This window comes from Nymphalis io, chromosome 11 (genome assembly GCF_905147045.1).
Source record: "Nymphalis io chromosome 11, ilAglIoxx1.1, whole genome shotgun sequence".
NCBI classification, from domain to species: domain Eukaryota; kingdom Metazoa; phylum Arthropoda; class Insecta; order Lepidoptera; family Nymphalidae; genus Nymphalis; species Nymphalis io.
This window is the reverse complement of record NC_065898.1, coordinates 10,054,521-10,080,707: the sequence shown is the minus strand read 5'-3', so window position 1 is coordinate 10,080,707 and position 26,187 is coordinate 10,054,521. Positions and strand designations below refer to the sequence as shown.

Genomic DNA, 26,187 nt, shown 5'->3' with positions numbered 1-26,187 from the left:
GAAAGTTATGTGAAACTGGTTTCATTTAAAATTCAAATATTGATCATCTATATGGAAATCAATTATCTTGTTGTATCAAATGGCAATACTAAGGATACAATAAATATCTCAGATGCGATTATTATATTAAACTTTTATATATATTAAATGCATGCATTTGCTTATGTCGTTTCTTATATACCTACTATACAAATAAATTGAAGTGTCTGTCTGTGAATTCAAAATAACTTCTTCTTTTAAAGTTGATTTATCTATTTGCGTAAGCCCTAACCCAAACGAACCATATTTTTTATTATTTACTTAATAATAGATAATCTAATATTTTATATCTGTTATAAAAATGGTAGAATTTGAAGGATTTTCGTCACCAACTGAATTCCACACTGGCCACGGGTTTTACTAGTACTTAATAATTACCGTTATACAAAATTATTCCTATATTTTCCGAAGTAAAACAATATTTAACAAAGCTTATGTACATTTGCAATGAGCAAGTAATAGTTTCTCCATTGAATAAACTACTAATAATGACTACACACTCAACGATAATACTAGGTAATGATAAATTAATTTTTAATTACAATAATAAGTTTTGATTTGTAGTACTTACGCCAACGTTACTCTCTTTGACTTTGTGATTAGGCAAAGTCTGATATGTTAGAAATTTCGCCGAATATACAACGATCTCGACTGCTAATGGATACGTCACCGCAGATAGTGCGCATTATCTCTGTTAGCATAACCGAAATTGTCAAGAGCAATGTCCTTTATATAAGCTGATGATATTTTATTCGAATCAGGGTATGTACTTAACTTACTTAAAGATTGACAATGTATATAAGGTAGATGTATCAGTATGTCCTACTTTTATTATGTTAAGTTACTGTTTTCTACAAATTACTACAAAGCTGTATACTAGACGATTATAATAGCAACAGTGAGTTTATTCTATCCTAGAGAGAGGGCCGGCGCGTACTAATTACATGAATGAATACGGACCAATCTATTTATATTCAATTATATATTAAAATTTATTTGTATAGTTGAAGGGACTTGCGTGAAGGTTTGTGGAAAGAAAAGAAAATATCTAAAGTTCGATTTGCAAAGCGTTCCGGGTCTTAGTTAGTTTTTAATAAATAAGACTGTTATTCAATATTCTAATTTCCTAAAACACATCGAGCATTCGCTACATCAAATCTAAAATTTTAATATATTATGCAGGGTAACCTAGACTATACCTACAAACCTTTCTCCGATTGGGTTTATTATTTGCGTCTTAAAGTTGAGACCACTAAGTCATAAGTGTAGTTATTTATAGCATTTTAACTGCGTGTGTGGTTACTGTTACTGCAATAGATTAACTGCCTTCTTTATATATAGGTAATCTTATAATAGGTAGTACACCTATTGGTGTTCTTCGAGCATTAATTAATGGTTATTAAACGTTGATTGACCGATAGTGTCCAAATATAAAGCTCTTTAGACATGTGGAATGTCGATCAAGAACACCAAGGCATAATAATCAGGCGCATTCGTTCACCCTGCATACAAGGCGCAGCGGCATCGGCGCCGGCGCCGCATTGCAGCTCTATTCAACAAAATTTCAATTTTCATCGATCAGTTCGCGACCGACAGCGCGCGCGAGCGCAGCCTATTAGTTTAAATTTAGACCTCGCTTCGATCTCGTATAACATACAGTTAAAAACAAAAAAGAATAGTGCTTCCTCGTTTAAATTAGAAGTAAAAGAACATGGCAATACTTAATATGGTGAGCTCTACATTTTTCAATATTTGTTTTTGATATCATGTAGGTGTATCATAACTAAATGATAAATTGATAATTTACCTTATGGGTGTTTCCCGTGATCAGCTACACGCATTAGTCAATAAAAACGATTTAATGTATGAAAAATACACAATTATATAAATCAAATATAGGCGACGTAAATAACTTTAATTAGGTATTTCCGTAAAGAATATAGGTTCCAATATAACTACCGTTTCAGATAAGTAAGGTATTAATAAATATCAATACGACGTTAAAATAATAATTTCATAATGAATAATGTATGAAAAACAAATAATTTATCGTTTAGACACTTATATTCAAATGTCAAAGGTTGATAATAAGACACGACATGATATTTTGGGAGAAATATTCTTAAACATATTGTTTTAATATTAATTTATTTATTAAGGATACAAAGCTTATGTACATTTGTACATAACAAAGGATGCATCGTGGTATTTTGTTTCAAAATATGTATGCTACTTCAATTATAGGAGACTACATCAAGCACATAAAATAATGTATATTTAATTTATATACATTTAATTTATATCTTAACAATTTTATATTTTAAAGTAGGAGAGATTGTATGGTTGGTCTCGGGAAGTAGGCACGAGTCCAATATTAATAATTTTATTATTTATTGGATAAGATAGTGAAACTATTGAGAAAGATATAGGTATAATTTACGCTACGAACCTTAGAAGCGGACATTTAATAAACTACTGGTATTATGTGAATGAACTCATTATGTCTGTACAACAAGCATATGAGTATAATCCAGCAGATGAAACTGCGGAGCATAACTAGTTTTATTATAAAAATGGGTATGTTTGGCACACCATAATGCCAAAACAACAAATTCAATACAATCTGGTAAGTATATGTGTTAATTTCATATAATAGGATAGTTTTTAAGTTTAATTTACGCATAATGGCGCCTGATAACGATTATATAGTTCCTTTAACAAAAAAGTTCAATCAGGTTAAATCACGTTTGTTGCTCTTTGATAATTCAAATGATGTGACCGACAAACTAATCATAATAATGCTTATTTATTTATTTATTTATTTATATACTCTTTATTGCACACCAATATAGACAAAAATAATAGGAGTAAAACAAAACAAAGAAAAGAAAAATGTACAATAGGCGGCCTTATCGCTAAAACAGCGATCTCTTCCAGGCAACCTTTGGTAGAGGAGAGAGATAGGATGGTAGGGGTGTACAATTATTTAATACATAAAAAAAATAAAAAAATAAAAATAGATACAATATATATATGTATATATACGATACATAAATAAATATTCCATAAATATATAATTATATAATAATATAATATACATACACATTATAAATATATACATTTACATACTATAGATACTTACATAATAAATAAAATATTTAATTGCAGTATTTCTTCATGAAGCAAGATAGTGCTCTTTTATCATTTTTTTAAAAGAAGTAATAGTTGGTGCACGTCTTGCTGCTAGTGGAAGAGAGTTCCAAAGACGAATTGAATGGACTGTAAATGAGTCACTATAAAAAGATGTTGTTGAATGCTTAATAACTTCGTAAGTTTTAAATATTATCATATAATAGGTTTACAAAAATACTTAAGTAAATAAGCCACAACCGAGAACATGAAAGTTTATTGCCCCATGCTTTTAAACCTGACGCATGCTTTTCACGCCTCATCGTGACATGAAATTGAGTTATTATGGGTACGTCGTTTGCATATGTAATTAACGTTTTTATTTACTTTTTTTAGAATTCAGATATTTATTCAATACCTGCACTGGACGCAGCGATCGTATAAGTATGGACATATATTGTTTATTTAATTTATGTATTTAAATACATATGAAATATTCTTAAAACTAAGTGAAATAGAACTATGAAATATACATATAGCTTCCATTGGTACTTACATGTCAGCAAAACCGTGCCTCTCCCCTCAGAATATACATATAAAGCTAGCTTCCAGCAACAAAACATTATAATTTTATTAATTTAACGATCGACGAGCGAAAGTCGTGTGCGTTGGAGAATACTTGTTTATAGTGTTTTGAGCAAGTTCGTCTGGATATCCATATGTATATCATCCAATTATGATTTATATTACCACCAAATAATAGATACTTTGCATACTAGGTTCCGGTTTGGCGAAGGAAATATTATTTCATCTAAATCTAGTAATCCTCTTGTCAACTAGAACTTTGTTGTAATATTGTGGCAAAACATTATAAAAATTATTTATTATAGCTATAAAAACAACGCAAAACAACAAAAAGTGCAAATATCTATGAACAAATGCACAAACAGGAAGACGTACAAAGCAACCACACATCAACATAAATTGTGCAAAGCTTAATGCAACATAGTACTCATCTTAACAAAAGGCGATAAGACTCGATCGAGTTTATATAATGCACACTGCATTCTAACTTCAATGAAAATAGATATAATTGTTTAACACAATATAAATCGTTATAATAACAAAATATGAATTGTTGTGTACTGTATTGGTTGTTAAATGAGTTTTTGAATATACTTTAGTATTTACACCGTCTCAGTTAATTACGCAAAGTTGTTTCTGTTAAACTTAAACATTAAAAGAATCAATGTTGTGTAAATAAGTTAAATTAATATACATTGCTCAGTTACCACATGACACAGTCACCTATGCTAAAACATTAAGTTTTAATGATATTTTGGTATTTTGAGAAACTTAAATAATTATTTGTTGTTAATTGGAATTGAATAACCAGAAAGGATGGTAACGTGGGTGACTCATATAAATTAGGCGCAATCCTGTGTCTTTGTGCGTAATTAACCTGGATCCCGGCCAAGGTCTCGATTCCACATTTTATACTAAACTCCTTTCCCGTTACTTTTGTTAGTGCATTGCGTAGTACCTAACGTCATTAGTCGTGACTAAAATATGTGTATGTACAACAAATTGCGTTCTTTGAATAATTTGCATAAATGGTTAATTCAGGGAGGCAACTTGGACGGACTTTTCATTCTAAATTTATTCATTCTTAATTTCAGAATATGCGAAAATTTATACTTCATGTAGCAAAGCTTCCGCGTGTAAAATTTATTCATACTAGTCTTATTAAACAATAGTCGTAATGTTGTATGTGTCATGACATTTCTAAAAGTAATATAACTGTTTATATAAATGTTAGATAATCCTACTTTAAAGTTATGAATATAAACATTTTTTCATAGACAATATTAAAGCGGTTTAATATTTATCTGTATACGATTTATTTATCTGAGTAGGAACGTTAAAGAAAAAGTACTAATTAAGGTAGATTTCATGTCGGTATTATCCAAATCAATAGGTATATTTATACAAAAACTATAATTAAATTGAACACAGAGCTGAAAGCGATGATTATGCTCGATTCTATTGGTTTATTTTATTCACATAATAAATTTAATTTTTAGAATGCTTGCGTTTAAAGCCAATTAAGGCAGATTGTAATGCGGTAGTAATTTGTTTTAAAATCGTTTAGTAATTTAAACAGAACTGAACTTTCCTTGCTTGATCATATAAACAAAGCGGACGGTGGAGGAAAAAAGCTATTGTAAACAACGAAGTTTCGAAATATTGTACTTGCCTTACGAATCGTAGAATGTAAGGAAACAGGTTAATGGGGTTAATAATATTTATTGATAGTTTAATTTATTGCGAGTATGGGTAATAAATTTTAAAGCAGTATGTCATTATTGAGTAGATTAGCCTGCAGCTGTTGAAATTTATTCAAAGCATACTGATGTGTACCTACTACTTATTAATTTTAGTAGATATACGTTGAAACCTAAATATATAAGTAACTTGTTGAATCAATAGCTTCATAATGAAAGTCTATATACTTAAATTGTTGGGAATTTATAATGATAAATATTTTCTATGAATTAACTACATGTACTCACATGGAGAGTAGAGATAGAGATTGTTATTGCATGTAGTATTTTGTAGAGCTAAATATATTCTGAAATAATAATGTTAATAATTAGTTTTCCTTAGAAAACATTTAGTTTTCTGTATTTTAAAAGTCGAAAAGGATGATTATTAAAATAATTCAATATAAAAAAAAACAATAAATTAATATTGAGTAAAGTAAATAAAAACATAATCTCGTTAATTTTTTTCTTATTATTATAATAATATAAATCAGCGAAGTATAGGTATACTGGTAGTAGGTGCATGCGCTAGGTTTCAGATATACCTAATTGCTTACGCTTATATTAAGTTATGTTATGTCCAGAGGGTGGATCTACCAGTTATCTGTCCGACAGCTGGTTGGAATCACTACGGGTACGCGACCCCGGCCTGCTCTAGCTACTAGTGGCACATTCCTGTATCTTCCGTGATCACAGTATCCTCCCCCCTCTCCTTGATACGTTGTTTCCCAAAATTATCCCAGCGTCACGCCAAAGAAGAAGGAAAACTAATATTAAACCCGGAGCGGTGCCTCCGTTTAGGCGTAAGCCAGTCACCTGCGGCCAAACCAGCACCACACGTATTGACTCGTCATTCCTGCGGATCCTGCTGGGGAGGAGGAGAGGGTGGCATGGGTACTGGGCAAGCCCGTGTTGCCATAAAGTCGCCTGCCCAGGCGTAGCAGCATCCACGGAGAGGACACTTCGCTCACCTGTCTTGCAGGTGGAAAACAACACGGAGAGTGGCTTGCTTAAATCATCTGACAAAGATGCAGAGGCCTATATATTTATTATATTAAGTTAACTAAACTTGAGACCGTGAACACAATGAATTATTTTAGAATTTAGATAAACAAAGAGTCGAGTCGCCGACAACCACCCAGAAGTTATTAGTGGCGCGTATTTAAAGCGACCGCGTGAGATAACATGCCGCTACCTTATCAGACTTTTTGCTATGTGGGCATGGGCTCATATTTATTTAAAGAACCTATGCAAATATATTTATTCAAACAAAATATAATAATGCTTCAAAAATATATCAAATAGTCTTAAAAAATAGATATGTCTTAAATGTAATAAATCGTTTCATTTCAATTGTAATACTTAAAATTATATATAACGTAAATTATATTACGTTAATTTGATTAAAAAAAATATTAATCGTAAGAAAACCACGAATATACTTTTTACACCTCATGTCATCGGCAATTATTTGTATCCCCAGAGACTGTGGTGGGTGGCCGCCGCTCTACTGTTGGTTGCGACGAACACACAAGCAAGGAATGTCACGTAAGTTACCTTTTTGTGTTGCTATATAATGTATAAATAGAACTACGGCCGTGCCGTGTCTATGCTTTGCATAAATTTTTTTTAAAAGTTTTAAAGTATCTATGTGGGGGATACATAGTGTCGCTAGTGATGCAAAAAAAATATTTTATTAGCTCACGGATCAAGTAATAGCTAATCAATTAAGACATAATAAAATGTAAATAAAAGACAAATGTACCCTTAAATTATATACGTTTTATTTCCTTCTAGTAATGATAAATAAAAATAAAAAACTAGTATGTAAACAAACACGTTATCCATACCTCCATACGAGGTAATGAATGAAGAGCACGCGGCGACAGGTTAATTAAAAATAGCAATTAACGTATCTAGGCACAAATATACATAAAATACGAATAAAAAGTAATTACTATCTATCTATCAATTATACCAATAATATGTAGCTATTGTTTGTTTTTCATTATGTACTATTAAATATGAAACGTTGATTAGAAGAATTTGATGTTTATCGCGTATAACATTTTTATGCATTAGAATAAAACATGTATTTTATATAAAATTAACATTACATACATTTTAAAATAAAAGGTGCTTATTATAAACGTATGAAAATATAATGGATTATCTAATAATTGTTGTAAAGTTATTATGGTTGTACATCTAATGTCAAGTGAAACATTTATTCAGGATAATATTAACTGTTTATGCGTATATACCCGTTACTTGCTGAGGTTGACTGTAATCAGCGCCTGTAATAATGCAGCCGCTGGTACCTAATCGTGACAAGTTTTAAATAATATGACGTCCTTGCCAAGATGTCTTGATTAAAAAAAACCTTGGTTAGGTATCAATGAAAAATAATGACAATCGATCGTCAAACGAATCTTATTCTTTCATGATAAATTAATAACACTCTATTACATGTTTTATTTGAAACTTATAATAATATAATTAATATTATATTTTTGTATATTATCTACTATGTATAACAAAACTACGACAATGTTGTTAAATAAATACTGAACACTAACTACAATCGTATTATACGCATTGTATCAAAAACATGGTTGATATTTTTTCCTTTGAAACTAAACTTGTTTCATTTGAAACTAAATATAAAAATTAATAAAAAATAACATTTTGAGTTATAAGAAGGTTAACGTCAAATTACCGCTTCCGGGTCGAGGTGAGAGCCCGCGGCGACCGTCCAGGGTCGACGGAAGTCGGGCGGATCAGGGCCCTAGCCCAGCAGGCCCGATCACCCGATGGGAGCAGGATCTGAGGTCCTGGTGACGGCGGTATGTCCCCGCTATAGTCGCTGAGTCAAAAGAAAACGTGGCACGCTCCGGTTCAGGTTGACGCAGGTACTTATCCGGACACGGCTGATTTGATAAGTACCTATACGAGATAGCGCGGCGGGAGATGTGGGAGACATCTCCCTGCGACAAGTGTAGTGCGCCAACAGACACGGCGCATCACAGCCTGACGGAGTTTGCCGCGTGGGGGCCCCGGAGGCATTCCCTGGTGGCGGTTGTCGGCGAAGACTTCTTCTTGCCGAGCATCATCAACGCGATGCTCGAAGCGAGGAGTGCTGGTCGGAAATGGTCTCCTTCTGTGTAAGTGTGATGTAGCAGAAGGAGGGCGCGAAATGGGAGCGGGAAGAGGATGCCGCTTCAGACCCATTCCGATGAAGAAGGCCGGAGAGAAGAAAGAGGCGCTATGCATACCTTCTCTCTTCGACGCAATAGACGCCGCCGGGGGGTGTGTCTACAGTGGTTCTCGGTACCCTGGTAATCCCCCCTAGAGAATGGAGGCCTGCATAGGCGGGTCGTCTGTCAGAACGTCACAGTAGCATGCGCAAGCGATTCCCTGGCGCTCCTCGTTAAGACGGAAAGGGTTGCGTTGGTTTTTAGTATTTTTTACACTTTCACATCAATAAAGTTATTTAACTAATTAAGTCAGTTTTATAACAATTCTTTAAGCTTTGATCTTTTATGTGGAAATGCAAATGAGATAAAGTATTTTTTATAGTATTATAAAAACAATTTAAGCAATATGTACATATATCCACCAACTCGCATTGGAGCAGCGTGGTGGAATAAGCTCCAAACCTTCTCCTCAAAATGAGGAGAGGAGGCCTTTAGCCCAGCAGTGGGACATTCACAGGCTGTTTCGGTTCGGTTTCGGTTTCGGTACATATATCATCACAACCGTAAAATAATACTAAATTACAGTACAGTAAATACTAAATATACTAAATAATACTAAGTAATACTAAGTAATACTAAGTAATACTAAATTACTTATTACTAATGTCATAATCCGAAGGGACAGTAATTCAACCCGACCGTATAGTCTGGGCTCATGACCACCGACTTTACATATTTTCCAAAATAAGTTTTCTATGGTAAGCAGTGTCTGCTTCCAAACTTTAAGCTGCTACTAACAATAAGTATTTATTGACAGAAAAGTTTATTAGTCAAAACGTTTTATTCGCCGACCTGGAATTAGAACCCACAAATTAGGAAGCTAGCCACTAGGACCAACGGGGCGGTAGTAGAAATAGGCGTTATTATAAAATTTGCATATTTAGGCCTTTTAAGCCGCACATTAACCGTACGTTTTAGAATATCTCCGTAATATTCTCTGGTTATAGCGAAACATTTTTCTTAACGGCGCGGCGGTAAAATTAAACAGTCTTGGTAATATTGGAAGGTTTCTGTTTCTTACGTGGTGATGGATATAGATTGAATCTAAAAACATGAAGTCTAGATATTTCGTATCACTATCTTAAGAGAAACAGAGGAACAAGTTTATATTTAAGAACGACACACCCCACGCATTCGCTCTTAACGATGTTATATTGCCACATTAATTATCTATTATACTATTTACTGTAATTCTATGTTTTATTGGTATTACTTTTATTTATTACAATTAAACCATAATTAGAAATCATTACAGTGAATTTCTATTCTTATAAAAAATACATTTAGGTTATAATACTGAATGCTTGAACTTCAAATACTATTCATAGCATCATATTTAATAATCTCAACTTTGACTTTGGTCTTCACGACGAATAACTATTAAATACCAATTTATCAATAGACTTTAAAAATAATACGTATGTTTTTTTAGAACAAGGATCATTGATCTCTTTATGATTCAGAAAAAAAGATTATGAACGATGCATTCATACTTTTATGATGTTAATGCCTCCTAATTTTATCTTAGTGGTTGGATATTAATACTTTTATGGTTTATAATTCAATCATTATTTTGTTTTTTTTTGTTAACGTATTTTTTGTCAAATTGTAAAAAATAATAGTCAATTTTCAATTAAAAAGGTAATAAATAGATTTTCCATATTTTTTTATTTACTGAAAAACTATGCCGCATTTCCTTTGACTGCACCACGGTTGCAGAACTCGAATCTATAAATAAACTTAGTTCTGAATTTGAAATATTTTAGGTACAAGTTACGTAACTAGTGAACAAAAAGATATATTTTTTAATTTGCATCATGAGTTACACAATATCACTTTCTCCCCACTGCTATTTAAACTTAGGGCCTTTATATAACCGATGGGCACTTGCCACGTTACGTCATTATCTTATTGAATTAGCACAACGTTCATTATGTCATTCTGTATCTACCATTCACATTGTTAATATAAGTAATTAAGATAAATATTTACTAACATGCATTGGTTAAGTACTTAAAGCGTATAAATAATCTAAACTTCATAATAATTTATTTCGAAGATAAATTTATCACAACCGATCATTGAACATACTAACCTTATTTTCTAAGTAGCAATTCATTCAATTCAAGCTATATTGTAGTTAATATAAAAGCAGTTTAAAAATTCTTTAGACAAATTAAAAAATATAATTATACTAATTTACAAAACAATCAAATTATTACATAGTATATTTTTGTATTTTGGTGCATTTCGTAATGCTTGTTAAAGTAAAATTATATTTAAACTTAGCGTTTTTTTTCCAATTCCGCGTGTAGACACGAAGACATCAGAGACGCTATGATGTCCTTAGTCCACATGTTCCGAACGTCAGAAGATAAGCTTGAACGCCACGAGTACAGAGAGAAAGCTCTTGGAGAGCAGCTCAAGAAAATGATATCTGGGTTAGAGAAGAAACATCGGAGTCTGGAATCTATGAAAGGCACCATATCGAGACTAGACGACAGGCTATATAATGTTGAAAACATATTCTTACAGGTAATTCAAACCTCGCTTTAAATTTAACTTTACAAACACATATTATATATTAAACGTAATTTATTATTATTAAATTATAATCCAACGGCTGTGCGACACAACTGAGCGGATAAGAGAATACGAACGGTTTTACGTACTTTCCGATGCACGGGAATGGAAACGATGCAAACTCCAAATTCCAGGCTGCTAGTGAGAATTCGTAAACTCAAGCACGAGACCAACAAAGCGGTCGACTATATTAATCTTAATTATAATTAACAAATAGCAGAACTTTGGTAAATTGCTTTGGTGTATTTATTGTAGCACTTTGAACGAAAACTTTGAATATCTACTATTTCTACGTACGGGTAGAAGTACGGGAAAAGTATATATGTTTGTATAGCCTATTGTAATCTCAATATTATGCTCTGTTCTAATAAATTTCAATTTCAATTTATAATAAATTAAATTCTGTAATACCCTCATAAAGCCGCTACTAGCGTTACCTACCATAAACATACTTTTTTTTTAAGACTATGGAAAATCTGTAAAATTTAATAAATTGGATTAATATTATGGTAAAGTACTGAGCCTGCTAATGTTATATATGTATATTGTAGGTTTAATTAATCTATCTCATATACTTGCTTTACCCAACAGAAAGAAGAAAGGGAAAAACAGACTCAGAAAAAGACCAATGAAGCGTTAGATGAAATACAGAAATCCTTAAAATCACTGACTGCTTCCGTGACAGAAAGCTTAAAGAAAACTACTGGCACGACAGAGCTAGATAACAGTTTGACCACAAATGAGGATCCGCTGAGCAAACGTCTTGATGCTACCGACGCAAAATTAGATGCTGTTAAACAAGAGATCGAAAATTTGAAGAACAGTTTAAATAAGGTATGTTTTAATTTAAATAAATAAGTAAAGAATATCGTTTATGTGAAATTATTTATGTGAATATTTAAATAAGACATACTTCGTGAATTTTCATGTGCTTAATTTGTGTTTATAATTCATCTCGTGCTTGACGGCGAAGAAAAACGTCGTGAGGAAACCGGCATGGGTTTAATTTCTGAAATTCTGCCACATGTGTATTCCACCACCCCGCATTGGAGCAGTGTGCTGAAATAAGCCTAGTAGTGGGACATTTACAGGCTGTTACGAAGACATGCCTATATAAAAATTCTGAAATAAGATGAATAGTTTATTCAATTTTTAGGATTCTTTGAGAGCTATGTGCTTAGAAGTCGCTTCAGACATAAATCCTTTCGAAAGGCATATATCTGAAACTGAGAAATTATTGAACAAGTACGAACTAAAGTTGAACGAATACAATGGCAACGCTACTAAAGTGCAAACTGACTTCGTTCCTCTTAGTGAGGTCTCGCTTGCTGACGAAGCCTGGCATAGTAAAATGACTGAAGGTAAGTAAATAAGGCTTTCATCATTTACAGTCGAATATTATTCTGTAATAACGCGTGTCGATGTAGTAATTTCAGATTAAGTTATAAATTGATCTGAATTGAAATGATAATAATTATAATAATGAGATATTGAACGTATCACAATACAAACAATACCCATCCTCATACAGTACTAATTAATTTCGTCCTGACCCTTAAAACGAAAGTAACAATCGATTTCTTTCTTAACACGTTTGCGTTTGTTAGACACAAGATACATTAAATAAAATTATAATTTACATTCTTAGAGTATGTATAGACAAAAGTTTTGAAGGTTCAATTTTCTTTAAAATATGCTTAATAACTGAAAATCAAAGTTACACTACAAAATGTTACGTCCCTGCGTCATACCAAAACGTCGATATCGACTAGTAAATATTGTACGTTTTTTTTTTATAAAGTTTCATGGAAACTTTTTAAAGTAAATGAACATTCTTAAAGTTGCTATTACAATAGTCACATAACATTCTTCTCAAATCTTAGCCCTGATGAATTTATTTCTGAAGTGGTATTACATTTCTTCCGATTAATAAATAAGTGTAATGCTTCTAAATCGAATAGAAATTTTTACTTTAATTGCCGTTATTGTGAGTCTTCATTAGCACAATAAATACTGCGAAATCAGATATATTTTAATTAAAAATTTACGGAACAGATGTGTCCATTGTATTTACTCTGAGTATCCAATATATACGCACTTAAATACTGTCCGATAAGTCACCATAAGACTGCGTTGCGTAGGTATTTGAACAGACCTTATATCTAAGTAGGTTTATGGCCAGCTTTACTGACACTTATATTTCATATGTATATGCTTAGAACAACATGAAATGTATAAAAAATTAAAGATAAGTACCGTAAGCATCGGTTAATGTGACCAATCTCAATGACTAGTCAACGGCGCGGAAAATAATATACATGTGTGTCCGCAAGTACAGGTGTAGGTAATGTAACCTACCTACTCTCTATTTTCTCACTGTCATTATACAGATCGGTAATGTCATGACTGCATAAAGATCAGACGCCCGACCCTCGCTTTCCAAGATACCAAACTGGGACTGTAAATCTGTAACATTGGCAACTTCCATGTCTACTCAAATGCTAAATGCCTTGATTCCGAGGTCTGTAATGAATCTGTGTTTACACGGTACAATCATTTACTTGGTGATAAGGCTTTGTGACTGGGTAGGTTTCACCCACTCATCAGATATTCTAACGTTTAAGCATTAGTATGTTCCGGTTTGAAAGGTGTGACAATATTTGTTACAGCCCGATGCAATGTCTAAGGGCGGTGGTGACAATTTACAATCAGATGGTTCATATGTCTGTTCTACTACCTAATTTATAGAAAAAAAAGGTTTACTTCGCAAAACTTCTTCGGTTTTTTTCCGGATTACCATTCCATCGAACTTTTGCAGCAGAACGGTAAGCCGGAACGGTAAGAAAATAGAGAGGGCATCTGTATTTGCACATACATCTTCTGCGTAGTTTGCTTGTACATATGATTGCTGGCCGAAGTCCGGTCCGGAACGTTCCTATAATGAGTAATGTGTTATGTATATTCTTATCCCGTGTGGTAATATCATCCTGGAAGTATAATAAATAATATCTATAATTGTAAATTTTAAATTTAAATATTTGTAATTTTAAATTTAAATATTTGTAATTTTAAATTATATTTGATAAATCGCATTCAATTCAAGAATTCATTTGTAATCAGTAATCACTCACATGATTGCCAAAATGAATTGCCAATACGATCTAAAAATACTTATATGGAAGTCAACTCTTTAAAAATAGCGTTTCACGTCCAACTTTAACTGACTAGCTTATTCCTACGGCTTCGTTATTAAAACAGGGTGTAGGTACTTATTCTGTAGCCAACTAATATTTTTTATAACAAATATTGTAACATTTTTACGAATTTATCAATTTATCTTGTTTTACAATAAAACATATTTTTTACTTGGCTATATAATGCTAAATGATACCTACAATCTCATTTACTATAAAATACCGATATACACCTACGTATATACCTTATTGTTGAATATATTTTAAAAATGTTATTATATATTATTTTGTTTACTAAAAAGTATCGAAAGCGATTGTTGGTCACATTTTTGGCCTGATTGTTTTAGCCGTCGCAATCTTAAGCTCAATTCCATTTTTGTACCCTTAAAGGACCCTACATAATACCTGAGGTTAAGTGTCATTCTATACAAATGTCAATAGCGTCGACCTTTGAGTCTTCTTGAAAGAGTAATGAAAATGCTTATGCTAATAAAATGAAGTAGATACTGTATTTAAAGAATTAGAATATCTAAACCTACAATATTTAACTTAGGTTGTGTATCTACAACCTAAGTTAAATATTCAATAATCTGTTGGTTTTAAAACTTTAATAACATTTTAAAAGTTTACAAAAGTTTTAAAACAATGAAAGATGCATTAATTTACCAGTAATGGAGCGTCAAGAAAAAGATGTTCACAAGATCCAGCAGCTATTATCAGACGCTGAGAGCATGTGGAAGGACTTACCACACCTAGCAGACTTACAACGTACCACCAACCATACGCTGGAGGCTATAGCTGAGTTGAAAAATAACTTAACAGAAAATCAAGACAAGGGTAAGTTATATAAATAGCGCATTTATATATAACATTTCGGTGCAGATATATTAGCTTGGAGAACGCTACTTTTGCGAGAATTCGAGGCACGTGGTACCCAGCGCAATCTAGTTTATTCCGGTTTTATTTACTGTGTATTACACTAATACAAACGCAAAAATGTCTCAAAGCTGTTTTAGCTGTAATTAATATGTAATGAATATGATATATCGCTTTTTTTATCTACCGTTCTAAACAGCAAGCAAAACTGTCTTGTAATTGTTACAATATCATTCACAAAATGTATGTTCATTGTTTTAATCTATCACTTATAAAGACATTGTTTGGTAGGTTTTCTTTTGCACGGCAACTAATAATGCCTCTGAATCTTCCAGCTGTGTCAAGAATAAACATGAAGTTGCATGAAATGGGCGACAGGATGGTGGCCACCAACGAAGATATCCAACAAAGTCTCACGCAAGGCAACACTATGAGCGAACGCGCTTATAATGACATACAACACAGCTACGATACTCTGCGCAATGAGGTATGCGTTTGTTTCTGTACCTAAAACATAACTTTAATTATTATCATGCAACAAACAATAGTCTCGTTATAGCTATTGTTCAGGTTTCTGTTGGATTATATTTATCTAAATATATACATAACCTGCTGTGAAGCCAAAGAAATTTGGAACTTTAAACGCTTTAATGTCGATAATTTAAAGATTTCATAGCCATATCTAAAATAAACTGAAATTTAAATATTTGTGTTTAAATGTTCATAAAAACAAAAATTATCAAGCGAATAGTCAAGTACGATTAGGTATTATTTATTAGAAATAACAAGAAATGTTTCATTTTCTAGTTACAAGCATTCTCCAAGAACGAGCACGTTATGTTGCAAACAGCGGACAACGTAATCGCTACTAAGAAACGCATCGAGTACGGTGTTCATCAAATATCTTTAGAAGTCAGCGAACTCATAAGGGTTCAGGGCAACCTATTGAACAAAACCATCAGTGAAAGGTATTTTCATTATAAATTATATTCTTCCGTATAGATACTTCCTTTTCTATCTATTAAACTTCTAAATATTATCTTACGGCCGAAATTTATAATCGATGTAATCTAAAATCTATAGATGCAGTCCGGACATTTTAACCAGTATGTGTGCCAATAATAATTAATCAACGAATTGACATGACAATCTTTTTTACCAAGATATATTTGGATGTATGTATATGATGTATGAAGTAGATTAAAATTACACATACAATACATTCAAATACAAAAAAAAATTAATTCAGTTGAGGCAAAGCTAAGACGTTTCATTAAATATTGTAAATTTTATTTCAAAGTTATTATTTTTTTTTTTGTATTTAGTATTAAGCGAGTGAATAATTCATCGGTTAATTTTTATGATGAATGTTCCTTACATTGGCTACACGCCGTATTGATTTTAAATGTTTTTGTAGTACGTATTCATTATAAAAAGTAGTAGTCAGTATTCATTATAAAAAAAGCTTGTCAAAATATCATCATCATTTTCTATATTACATTTTTTTTAAATGAAAAAATATATTATATTTTTAAATAGTTAAATAATTAACTTGTCACTAGCTTCTATGAGATCAAAGGAACGCTCGAGTAAAAAATATTAATAGATACTTTTATTTACGCAGTGTCAGTTCAATTTTGATATTGGGACGCAGATAACGCAGATTGAACCTCGATCGATCAATAGGCACATATCTAAGAACTATATGTATCTTAGAATTGTAGACATAAATATTAGCTACGGCTGTTAATCAATAACCTCCAAATCTTCTCCTTAAAAATAGAGGAGACCTCTGCACGTTTATTAGCTATTACTGAATAAACATCGCTATTATTTGACTGTTTTATAAGAATAATCTGTATTTCAATAGGTTTGATAACATCCAAGCGACTCTGATTTTGAATCAGACCTACGCGCTCAATAATTTGAGCTCGAAGATCGAGTCGGACATTTCGCAGGTGTGGCGCCAGATCGGCGTTATGTACAAACAGCTCACCGCCAACCGCGCCTCGCTAGACAAACTGACCGTACGTTACTTTATTTGAGAGATAAAGGCTAATATATCTAACATAATCTAACCACCCACCATCAGCCCTAAAACTGTAAACTCAACGAGCCAACACAAAGGAAAATATTTCATTCCAGATTAAATTTAACTACTTGTTTTCGAAAATATATTTTTATTTTATTTATTAACAACAAAATATTGTTGTAATATTTATTTAAAGTTTATATATTTTATTTTCTCAGTCTTTTTAATGCTTGATAAAGAATAACCAAATTAAAAAACATGCCTACCTAAATGCTGTGCTGTAAAATGATTTTTATAGACAGTAATAATAAAAAATCAAATAGGCGCTGAATATCACAGATATTTATAGAGAAAGATACCGAGTTCACTCACATTGCGTGTCTTCAACTTATACAATGGACAACTTCATGCACTCTGTTCTCTTCTCGACCACCTTCGCACTAAGATGTCAGATGAAAATACAAGACACTTCGCTATAGTAAACTGAAAAAAAAAATCTTTAAAAAGCTTTAGTCGAATTGAGATATTTGTTTTATCTGTAGTTTTATTAGATTGGTTGACACAGACATGAAATTTATTTTAAATTGAATTATTAGTTATATATGTGGTCTCATGTAGTTACATTTTCAACTATGATGAAGTTCTCTTGATCGATTTCAATCATAGTGAAAATAACTTTTTATTGGATTTGAACCAAAGACCTCGAGATCCGCAGTCTTATGACTGAATAATCGTTCGTTGCGACTATGACTTAAAGCAATAAACTATTGTGTGCCGTTATGGCCTATCCACGCGCGGTATATGAAGATTTTATCAATCTTCTGCAACATGTGAATAATGCAGTTCTGACTATTGTACTAGCGATCCTAACCCTGAATGACCGATTTCGCAATAGAAGCAGAGAACTATGTGTATTTATGGTGGCTTAAATTTCGCCATATTATTTACATTAAAGTTTCATGATCTATAAACATTTCAATAAAGTTATGATGATCTTAAACAAAAATCGTTTAGCCCGAACAGAAAAGAACCGACGTTTGATGTACTTACATATAGTATATGAGTTACCAACTCTAAATCATGCTGTTATGACGATTGGCGTCACAGTTAAGTACCTACTAAATATGTCATGCCTATTTTTCATACAATTTGACACATTATTACGGTATATATCTCTGATTAAAATAAAATAAAACGTTAGAAAACAACAAACACATTCATTCATCATTCAATAGTATACGTGACTAAATAAAATCTAAATAATACATTTAGTATTATGGTAGTTTTCAAATTGATTACTATTACTTTTATAATTAACTAATAGCTGATCTGTATCTGCAGGAACAAACGGTGCTTTACGTTAATGGAAGTGCCACTACGTTAGGAAACATGAACGAGAAGGTATACTAAAATGGTACTTTCAGCTTACGTTATATGTGCTATATTTGATTAAAACATACCGTTTATTCCCAGGTGAGCACAATTACGACACGTATGGCCGAAGTGGATGACAATTTAAACTATTTGTTGGGGAGACTGTCTCTCGTGACTCAGGAATTTACCCAGATTAAGACGGGACTTGGAGATGCATTAGAAAAAGCTAAGACTAGCTTCCATAAGGTTAAAGCTGAATTAGAAGGTAGTTATCAGAAAATAATTATATGTTTATTTCTAATAGTTTTTACACCTACCCTTGTAAAAGATACTGTTTATAATATATGAATTATTTAAACATTCTTTGTTACAGATAGTGGACCTGGTCCTCACCTTACAGAAAACTAATAGAAAACATGAAAAAATAGTAATAATGTACCAAATAACATAGATAATGTATGTTTAAGTATAATAATACATAGAATAACTGTAAATGGACACAGAGAGGAGATAAAAAAGAAATAAAACTCGATAAATTTTAACTTTTGCAAATATTTAATCTTTTTCATAATTGTGTTTCTATAATATTTATATTGTACAAGTTTATATCATACAATTAGATTTTATTGTGACAGGTCTCACTGCCACTTACAAGTGAGCTCATAAACCAACAGTATAAAACTGAGAGGCCTTCGAGGCTTGAATATCTGATCTGTACAATCATATTCATACTATAGTTACTGATCTAAATAATATACACACAAATTATTATTTGTCTTCTTAGTTTCCGGTTATTTAAGTAACTTGATTACAACCTCATTTTTCTATGTGCAATATCAATTAACAAATTAATTACCTATACTGATAAATAATTAGATTTAAAAATTCGTGCCATTATTAGTGAATTTATTTCTTTGTTGATATAGTATTTATAATTGTGAAACACTCAAATTTCATACAATAGAACAAATAAATTTTAACATATTTTTACAATGTCTTGGCTTTTTGTGTTTTTTTGAATTTTGTATTATTATATATTAAACGTTAATATAATAGACAGTACTATTTCCAATCACATTCTTTAAAACTAAATTTTATAAGCCATGTATTTACATCAGCTTGAACGCTTTCTATGGTTTATGACAAGTTTACATCTTTGGCTCTATCCAATTTAATTTTAACAAATGCAATATACAATTAAAGCTATGTACTGGAATGTGTACTTAAAGGTTTTAAAATGATTACACAATATACATAGTAAAATGATGATTGTACATTGATCGAAAATTATTAAATTGGGCCATCACTAGAAGCACGAGTGACAATTAAAAAAACTACAGAGGTAAAACTAACATTCGTTGTAATTAAACAGCCTAAAGTGGGATCACACAATAACGCAAATGATATTAGCATAACACCCCAGGTAGGTTGAAACCAATTATTAAAATAATGGAATGTCTTGTATGAACCATTGGCTTTACAATATTCATTGGAAAACTTAATAAATCTATTAGTTTTTATGATCAATCACTTACAATACAAATTCATGGAATTGACAGTGACCAACTCTATTTCATATTAAAAAACCAAACAATAACTTTACATTACAGAGACAAGTTTTCAATGGCAGTGGCTTACCTAACATTCATAGACAAATAAATAGCACTTGAACATTTTTTACATGATACATTATATGTACACGAATAAATGTACACAATACACTATATAATGCAAAAAAAAATATTTACAAACATTGGATGAATTTTATTAAAAAGCACTTAATAACCGTTCCAATACCGACATCAAAACTCTATCCGAGTGAAAGTATTGTATGTATAAGTAATATAAAAAGCAGTGTTAAATGAAATGCAAAATGTTAAAAAAAAAGTGACTTTAGTAAACACAAAACATGCTTTTTGTGTTGTTTAAATCTGACCATATTGTGTATTTAGCGAATGAGTTTTTTAGAAAGCATAAGCAAGTACTTCAATAATAACAGCTCAATCAATAAATAACAAGTTTTAAAGTGAATTAATACTAAGTTGTCCATGAGACAATACTTTTTATGTCTGTGACATCTACACTATACAATGCGAATCGAAACGACCGTACGGCGCTGACTGCTCGTGCTTGTGCGTATGATTCCTTAGTGCTAGCTCAATAACCAAACGAACTGCAAAACTTAAACCAGATTAATTGCCATCTCTTTGATATTGAACTTCTATGAGCTTTACTTTTCCTAACAATCAAAATATTATAAAATGAAGTATTTTCATGATTTATCTTAATTGTTAAATGTAATGCAAAAAACTGGTCTCATAATATATTGAAATAAGCTTCAAGGGCATCGAAGGTCAATATGACAATTAAGACAAAACAGCCTGCTTTGCAGGATAAAGGCGCCAGCGCCAGTGAAGTTCCTACGATAAATAAAACCAGCTGAGCTTCTAATTCTATCTATGTAAATTCTTTTATCGTAGTTGATCTAATTGCACTCTCGAAAACCAGATCTCCGACAGCCAGCACCTCTCAAATGACCTTATTATCTGTAGTCTACATTTTATAATTTTAACTCCTAACTAGATCAAACGTGATTGTGCAGTACAAGCTCCCTTGGAATATTACCGTGTAAAAATGCAAATAGAACACTTTCAAGCACTGTGAACAAAGTCCAGCTTCTTTTCTACTGGAATGTGACAAAACGTGTAGTTAATCGGAATGTAATTAAAATTATTCAAACAGACTTATGAACCACCATTCGCTAATATAATTCGTGCTACATTTCAATCCATATAAAAAGACATCCGCTACCAATTATTCCATTTACTCTATATTATTGGTTATTAAACTATATTGCCCAAAGTTCGTTATCGAAGCCCTCTATCGTTATTATTCTCAATACGTAACCTAAGTTATACTGATGTAGCCGGATAAGGTGATGTTGATATACCTTAATACCGCTCACATTTACCACTATTCCGATATTACACTAATCTCGACGTTGGTACTTACATAGGAAGACAAACATCTATACATATACGCATTTGAATAGACATAATTGATACAGAAACGTTTCTCTATTTCGTAATAAATTCAAAAACGTAAAAAAAGCGTTCACTTCGCGAACAGAAATACGAATAAATGTAACGAAATATCGGAAACAGCAGTTAGGCAACGCGTGAGGAAGCCGACGCGTCCGTTTGGATCGAGTCGCAAATTATACAAAACACCCCATGAAAATCCGAGGCACTTACATGACCTTAACTGTAATGATATACTACTTCTAACTAGTGGTATATTTGTTAGCTCGTAGTCCCGTGAAGGACCCGTTGATACAACGGGTGTGACACATTTAAAGCTATGGACATATTTCACATTCTAATCGTTAATAAAGTTTAACCTAACACGGAGAGAGAAGGGAGCTATCGTAGACGTACAAAGTACTTAACTATATATATTCTACATTCGGTTCTTAAAATTTACAACTGATTTTTAACCAGTGCGATTACATACAAAGGTGAAGTAGAATGAGTGTCGACTTCGTAAAAACGTCTAACAGTGTGATGTTAAAAACATAGTGACTTCTCGTGAGCATTTAAAAAATCTGAACGAGTGCAATAGTGAAAAAGTCTTACGATAGAAATAAATATAAAGATCTCGTAACGGAATTACGATTCGTAATGGTAGAAGAAGATGCCATCGACCCTTCGGCGAGCGAACTTACGAAGCGCAATGTCAACGTCCAAGCGTGATCTATTTACATATTGACATGTTCCCGTAACAAAACAACAATTAATTTTATATTGTATACTTTTAAAATGTTGCACACTATCCTTATGTACAAATTAAACTGGTTCAGTTCGTTTTCACTGAACGTAACATAAATAGCATTTGTCTTTGCATGGCACTTCGCTACAGAAAAAAAAAAACTTTGTGGAAAATAAAAAAGTAAAAGGAAATAATATCAATTCCTAGACGACCGTCTCTTATATTGGTTCCGTGGTCTACCCTTGACATGGAAGTAAACTGAATATATCTGACCACTTAAAAAAAACAGATCTCAAAAACCTGTGCATACAAACAACAACAGTAATAAAGTATTAAGTTCAATTAATAAAAGTTTTGCAAATTATACAGTGATCATGCTCTTCATTTGGTCATCCTTTCAACACGGCATGTCTATGAAATCGGCACGCTTAATGGCCACCTAGAGAGGTCTGCTCAAACTGCCATGCAGAGCATTACAAAATATTAATCTTATGTACATATTGTCGTTTGAAGATAAGAGTAAGAACTAACGTCTAGGGTTTGGTGTGAATATAAAAGGTGGTTCGCGTAAGAATTACCTCCGCGTGCTCTTAGAGGAGGGGCGCGAATGGGACTGCGTGTGGGGGGTCGCGACCCCCCCCCGCTCCTAACTGGAACACGACGCAGCCGACACCGGCGACAATGGGGAGTCCCGCGGGCAACCCGAAAGAGTTACCACCACCTGCATAAGAAACAAACTCATTAAAATATCAAAATATAATATATGTGTCAAGCCGAGATGGCCCAGTGGTAAGAACGCGTGAATCTTAACCGATGATCGTGGGTTCAAACCCGGGACAAGCACCACTGCATTTTCATGTGCTCAATTTGTTATTATAATTGATGACTTGACGGTGAAGGAAAACATCGTGAGGAAACCTGCATGAGTCGAATTTCATTGTAATTCTGCCACATGTGTATTCCACCAACCCGCATTGGAGCAGCGTGGTGGAATAAGCTCCAAACCTTCTCCTCATAAGGGAGAGGAGGCCTTAGCACAGCATTGAGACATTCACAGGCTGTTACTGTAATATATGTGTATTATTTATAGGCACAATTTTACCTACTCACACAGTTGATGGTTTTGGGCACAAAATGGTAATAAACATACCCAAAGGAGTCTACAGAGTACATCAACTTTCGTGTTTATCCCCTAGTATGATACATTAAGATAAGACTAACAATGGCAATTATTTTGTATTTTATTAAGGATTGCAATTATTATTCAACGTGGTAGAAGTGCGTCTTATTTCACATATTCACCTTTCGGCTACCAGCATGGTTCCGATGTTCACACAGCCAGACTCCCTGCCAAGTACCCAAGTTCAACTTTCCATCTGTGATTGGAATCGTCAGCGACGAACCCAGGAAGCAAGCTTTTACGTGTGCAGGCTATGAAAACAAAAATAAAAAAATGACAATATAAATTTTAAAGCATTTTGATTCTAAGCTTTAAGCAAGACAGGGCTCATGATTCAATAAGTGGACCAAAATAATAACAAATAATCTATATATTATAACTTTTTATCTAACAAAAAAAAATAAACACTAAAATTACCATTGAAAGGTGCTTGTAAAATATATTGTTATTTAGAATATCAGATTTGTGTCAATAAATTTCTAGCAAACAAATATTCAAGACAAATACCGACATTAAATGCACACAATAAATAGTAAAAATGTGATTGTTAAATTTACACAAAATTATGATTTACAAATCTTTGTGTTTTAATATAGATAAATAGAAAGCCATTTCATATATTATTAAATTGATTGGTTACAAAATATTTAATAATTCATTAGTCAATAAAATAGATGTGCATAAATATACAAGAAGACTAAATAGAACATGCATTTATGTAACTATCATTTGCATTCTTTAAAGGTTAAATAATTAAGTGGTATTACATTTTGGTAGTGGGTATATTAAAAATTTTTTTAAGGTGGGTATGAAAAAATTAAAACTAAATAGTTAATGTGGGTATTTAAAAAATATATTTTTATAAATTATATAAATACTGTTTTTTTTATACCCACCTTAAAAAAATTAAAACTGTTTAGTTTTAATTTTTTCATACCCACTTTAAAAAAAAAAGATTAATATACCCACTACCAAAATGTAAATCTAAATCAAAAAGAAATACTATTATTTAAACTATGAACATTGAGTAACCTTGATGCTAGAGCACTACAATATTAATTAAGCACTTCTGTTTACATAACCATAGATAGGTATAGAATTATATTAGCTTGTCTGAAATTCTGATACATCTGTTTTGTTAATTTATTATCTTCGAATTATCAATCAGATTTAAATTAGTCATAGCTTATTTGTTAACAAACAAAGCCACAAGTATAGCAACAGTCAAACAAAACAAGTAATAAACTGTGTCACATTTGTTCAACACAAACAAATGAATGTCAATAAATATATAATGTTTAAGTTTTCAAAAAATATTTTGACATTAGAATTATTAATACGGTTTACTATAACGAATAATTACCATGTCATCGGGGCCTTCGCAAGAGTGGCGGTACGGAAGACCTTCTGGCACAATTTTGTTGAGCATCATTTCCATGTCGTCTCTGACATCGGGATCCCAGCTCTCGTTAAGCGCAAGGCTTGCTGATGTATGCATTACTGAAAGGTTTATTCATCCGGTCATTACTTAAATTGATCAGCTGACGTGTACACTTAGTATTTTATAATATACCTGCATAATTTCCGCAAGGAATATTTTTATAAATATAGAAGATATCCAGAACTTAATGCGAATTTCTTACAAAATTAAAATATACAAATGGGAGGGAACAGCATCGGCGGCAAGACAACTGTCCAGATACTCACTTTGGATGTGGCAGAGACCGACCGCAAACTGTGACAACTCGGGCACCTGCTTTAGGATCTCCTCCGTAACGAGGTGCACGCCCCGGTGCTGCGGCCTCAAGTTGAGCTTCCGTTGAAACCACGCGGATCCAATCTGAATTCCTCGATTCGAGGCCATATTTAATTTTTAAAAACGCTACAGAATTATCGCAAGAACATAAATGATCTTACTCAACATCACTTAGACAATTTTTACGAATTAAATCACAATTATCATAAAAGATACATCTTCGATCTTTAAATAGTAATAAATATAACGGAGGTTATAGAACAGATTCGACACCCAATTTTCTGCGGGAAAATGAAATAGACTTCAAACGAAAGAGAACAACGATCGACCATATGTTGTCATTACAAAAAAAACACGGATTGTTATTCAATTACCTTATTTTGTTATAAACAGTAACTAAATAATTATTACTTCAATAATTAAGTCGCATTTTTTAAATAAAATAATCTTCTAAGTTACTATTTACATTATCAAAAAAAATTGAGCTTATAATTAATATAACAAACATCCTGTATTTAATATTTTTGACATCAATAAAAAAATAATAAGAGGCATTAGTTTATTTTAAATATATCATAAAGTTTATTAATGTTTAGATGATATAGGTACCAAGATTTTGTATCAAAAAAACATTATTTTTTTTGTTGCCACACCAAACTTTGGAGGGAAATACAA

At 32.2% G+C, this 26,187-nt stretch overlaps 2 protein-coding genes across 2 annotated transcripts in view; one reads left to right on the top strand and one right to left on the bottom strand.

Moving 5' to 3' along the window:
- The window catches only part of LOC126771808 (uncharacterized), a 30,721-nt gene extending 10,918 nt beyond the window's left edge, over window positions 1-19,803 (top strand). The window contains 12 exon segments of the mRNA XM_050491915.1: window positions 1,319-1,330; window positions 6,976-7,040; window positions 11,065-11,284; window positions 11,924-12,166; window positions 12,489-12,693; window positions 15,196-15,363; window positions 15,738-15,889; window positions 16,210-16,370; window positions 17,273-17,429; window positions 18,776-18,835; window positions 18,908-19,073; window positions 19,182-19,803. Of these exon segments, the coding sequence (XP_050347872.1) occupies window positions 1,319-1,330; window positions 6,976-7,040; window positions 11,065-11,284; window positions 11,924-12,166; window positions 12,489-12,693; window positions 15,196-15,363; window positions 15,738-15,889; window positions 16,210-16,370; window positions 17,273-17,429; window positions 18,776-18,835; window positions 18,908-19,073; window positions 19,182-19,216 (1,644 nt within the window). The 3' untranslated portion in view covers window positions 19,217-19,803.
- A 2-nt stretch (window positions 19,804-19,805) lies between these two features.
- On the bottom strand, window positions 19,806-25,808 carry LOC126771799 (UPF0047 protein YjbQ). The gene is made up of 4 exons (XM_050491905.1): window positions 25,464-25,808; window positions 25,120-25,256; window positions 23,879-24,007; window positions 19,806-23,297 (listed from the first exon to the last, which is right to left on the bottom strand). The coding sequence occupies exons 1-4, from the start codon at window positions 25,618-25,620 to the stop codon at window positions 23,223-23,225; spliced, it is 498 nt and encodes a 165-aa protein (XP_050347862.1). The 5' UTR covers window positions 25,621-25,808; the 3' UTR covers window positions 19,806-23,222.
- Between the last annotated feature and the right edge of the window lie 379 nt (window positions 25,809-26,187).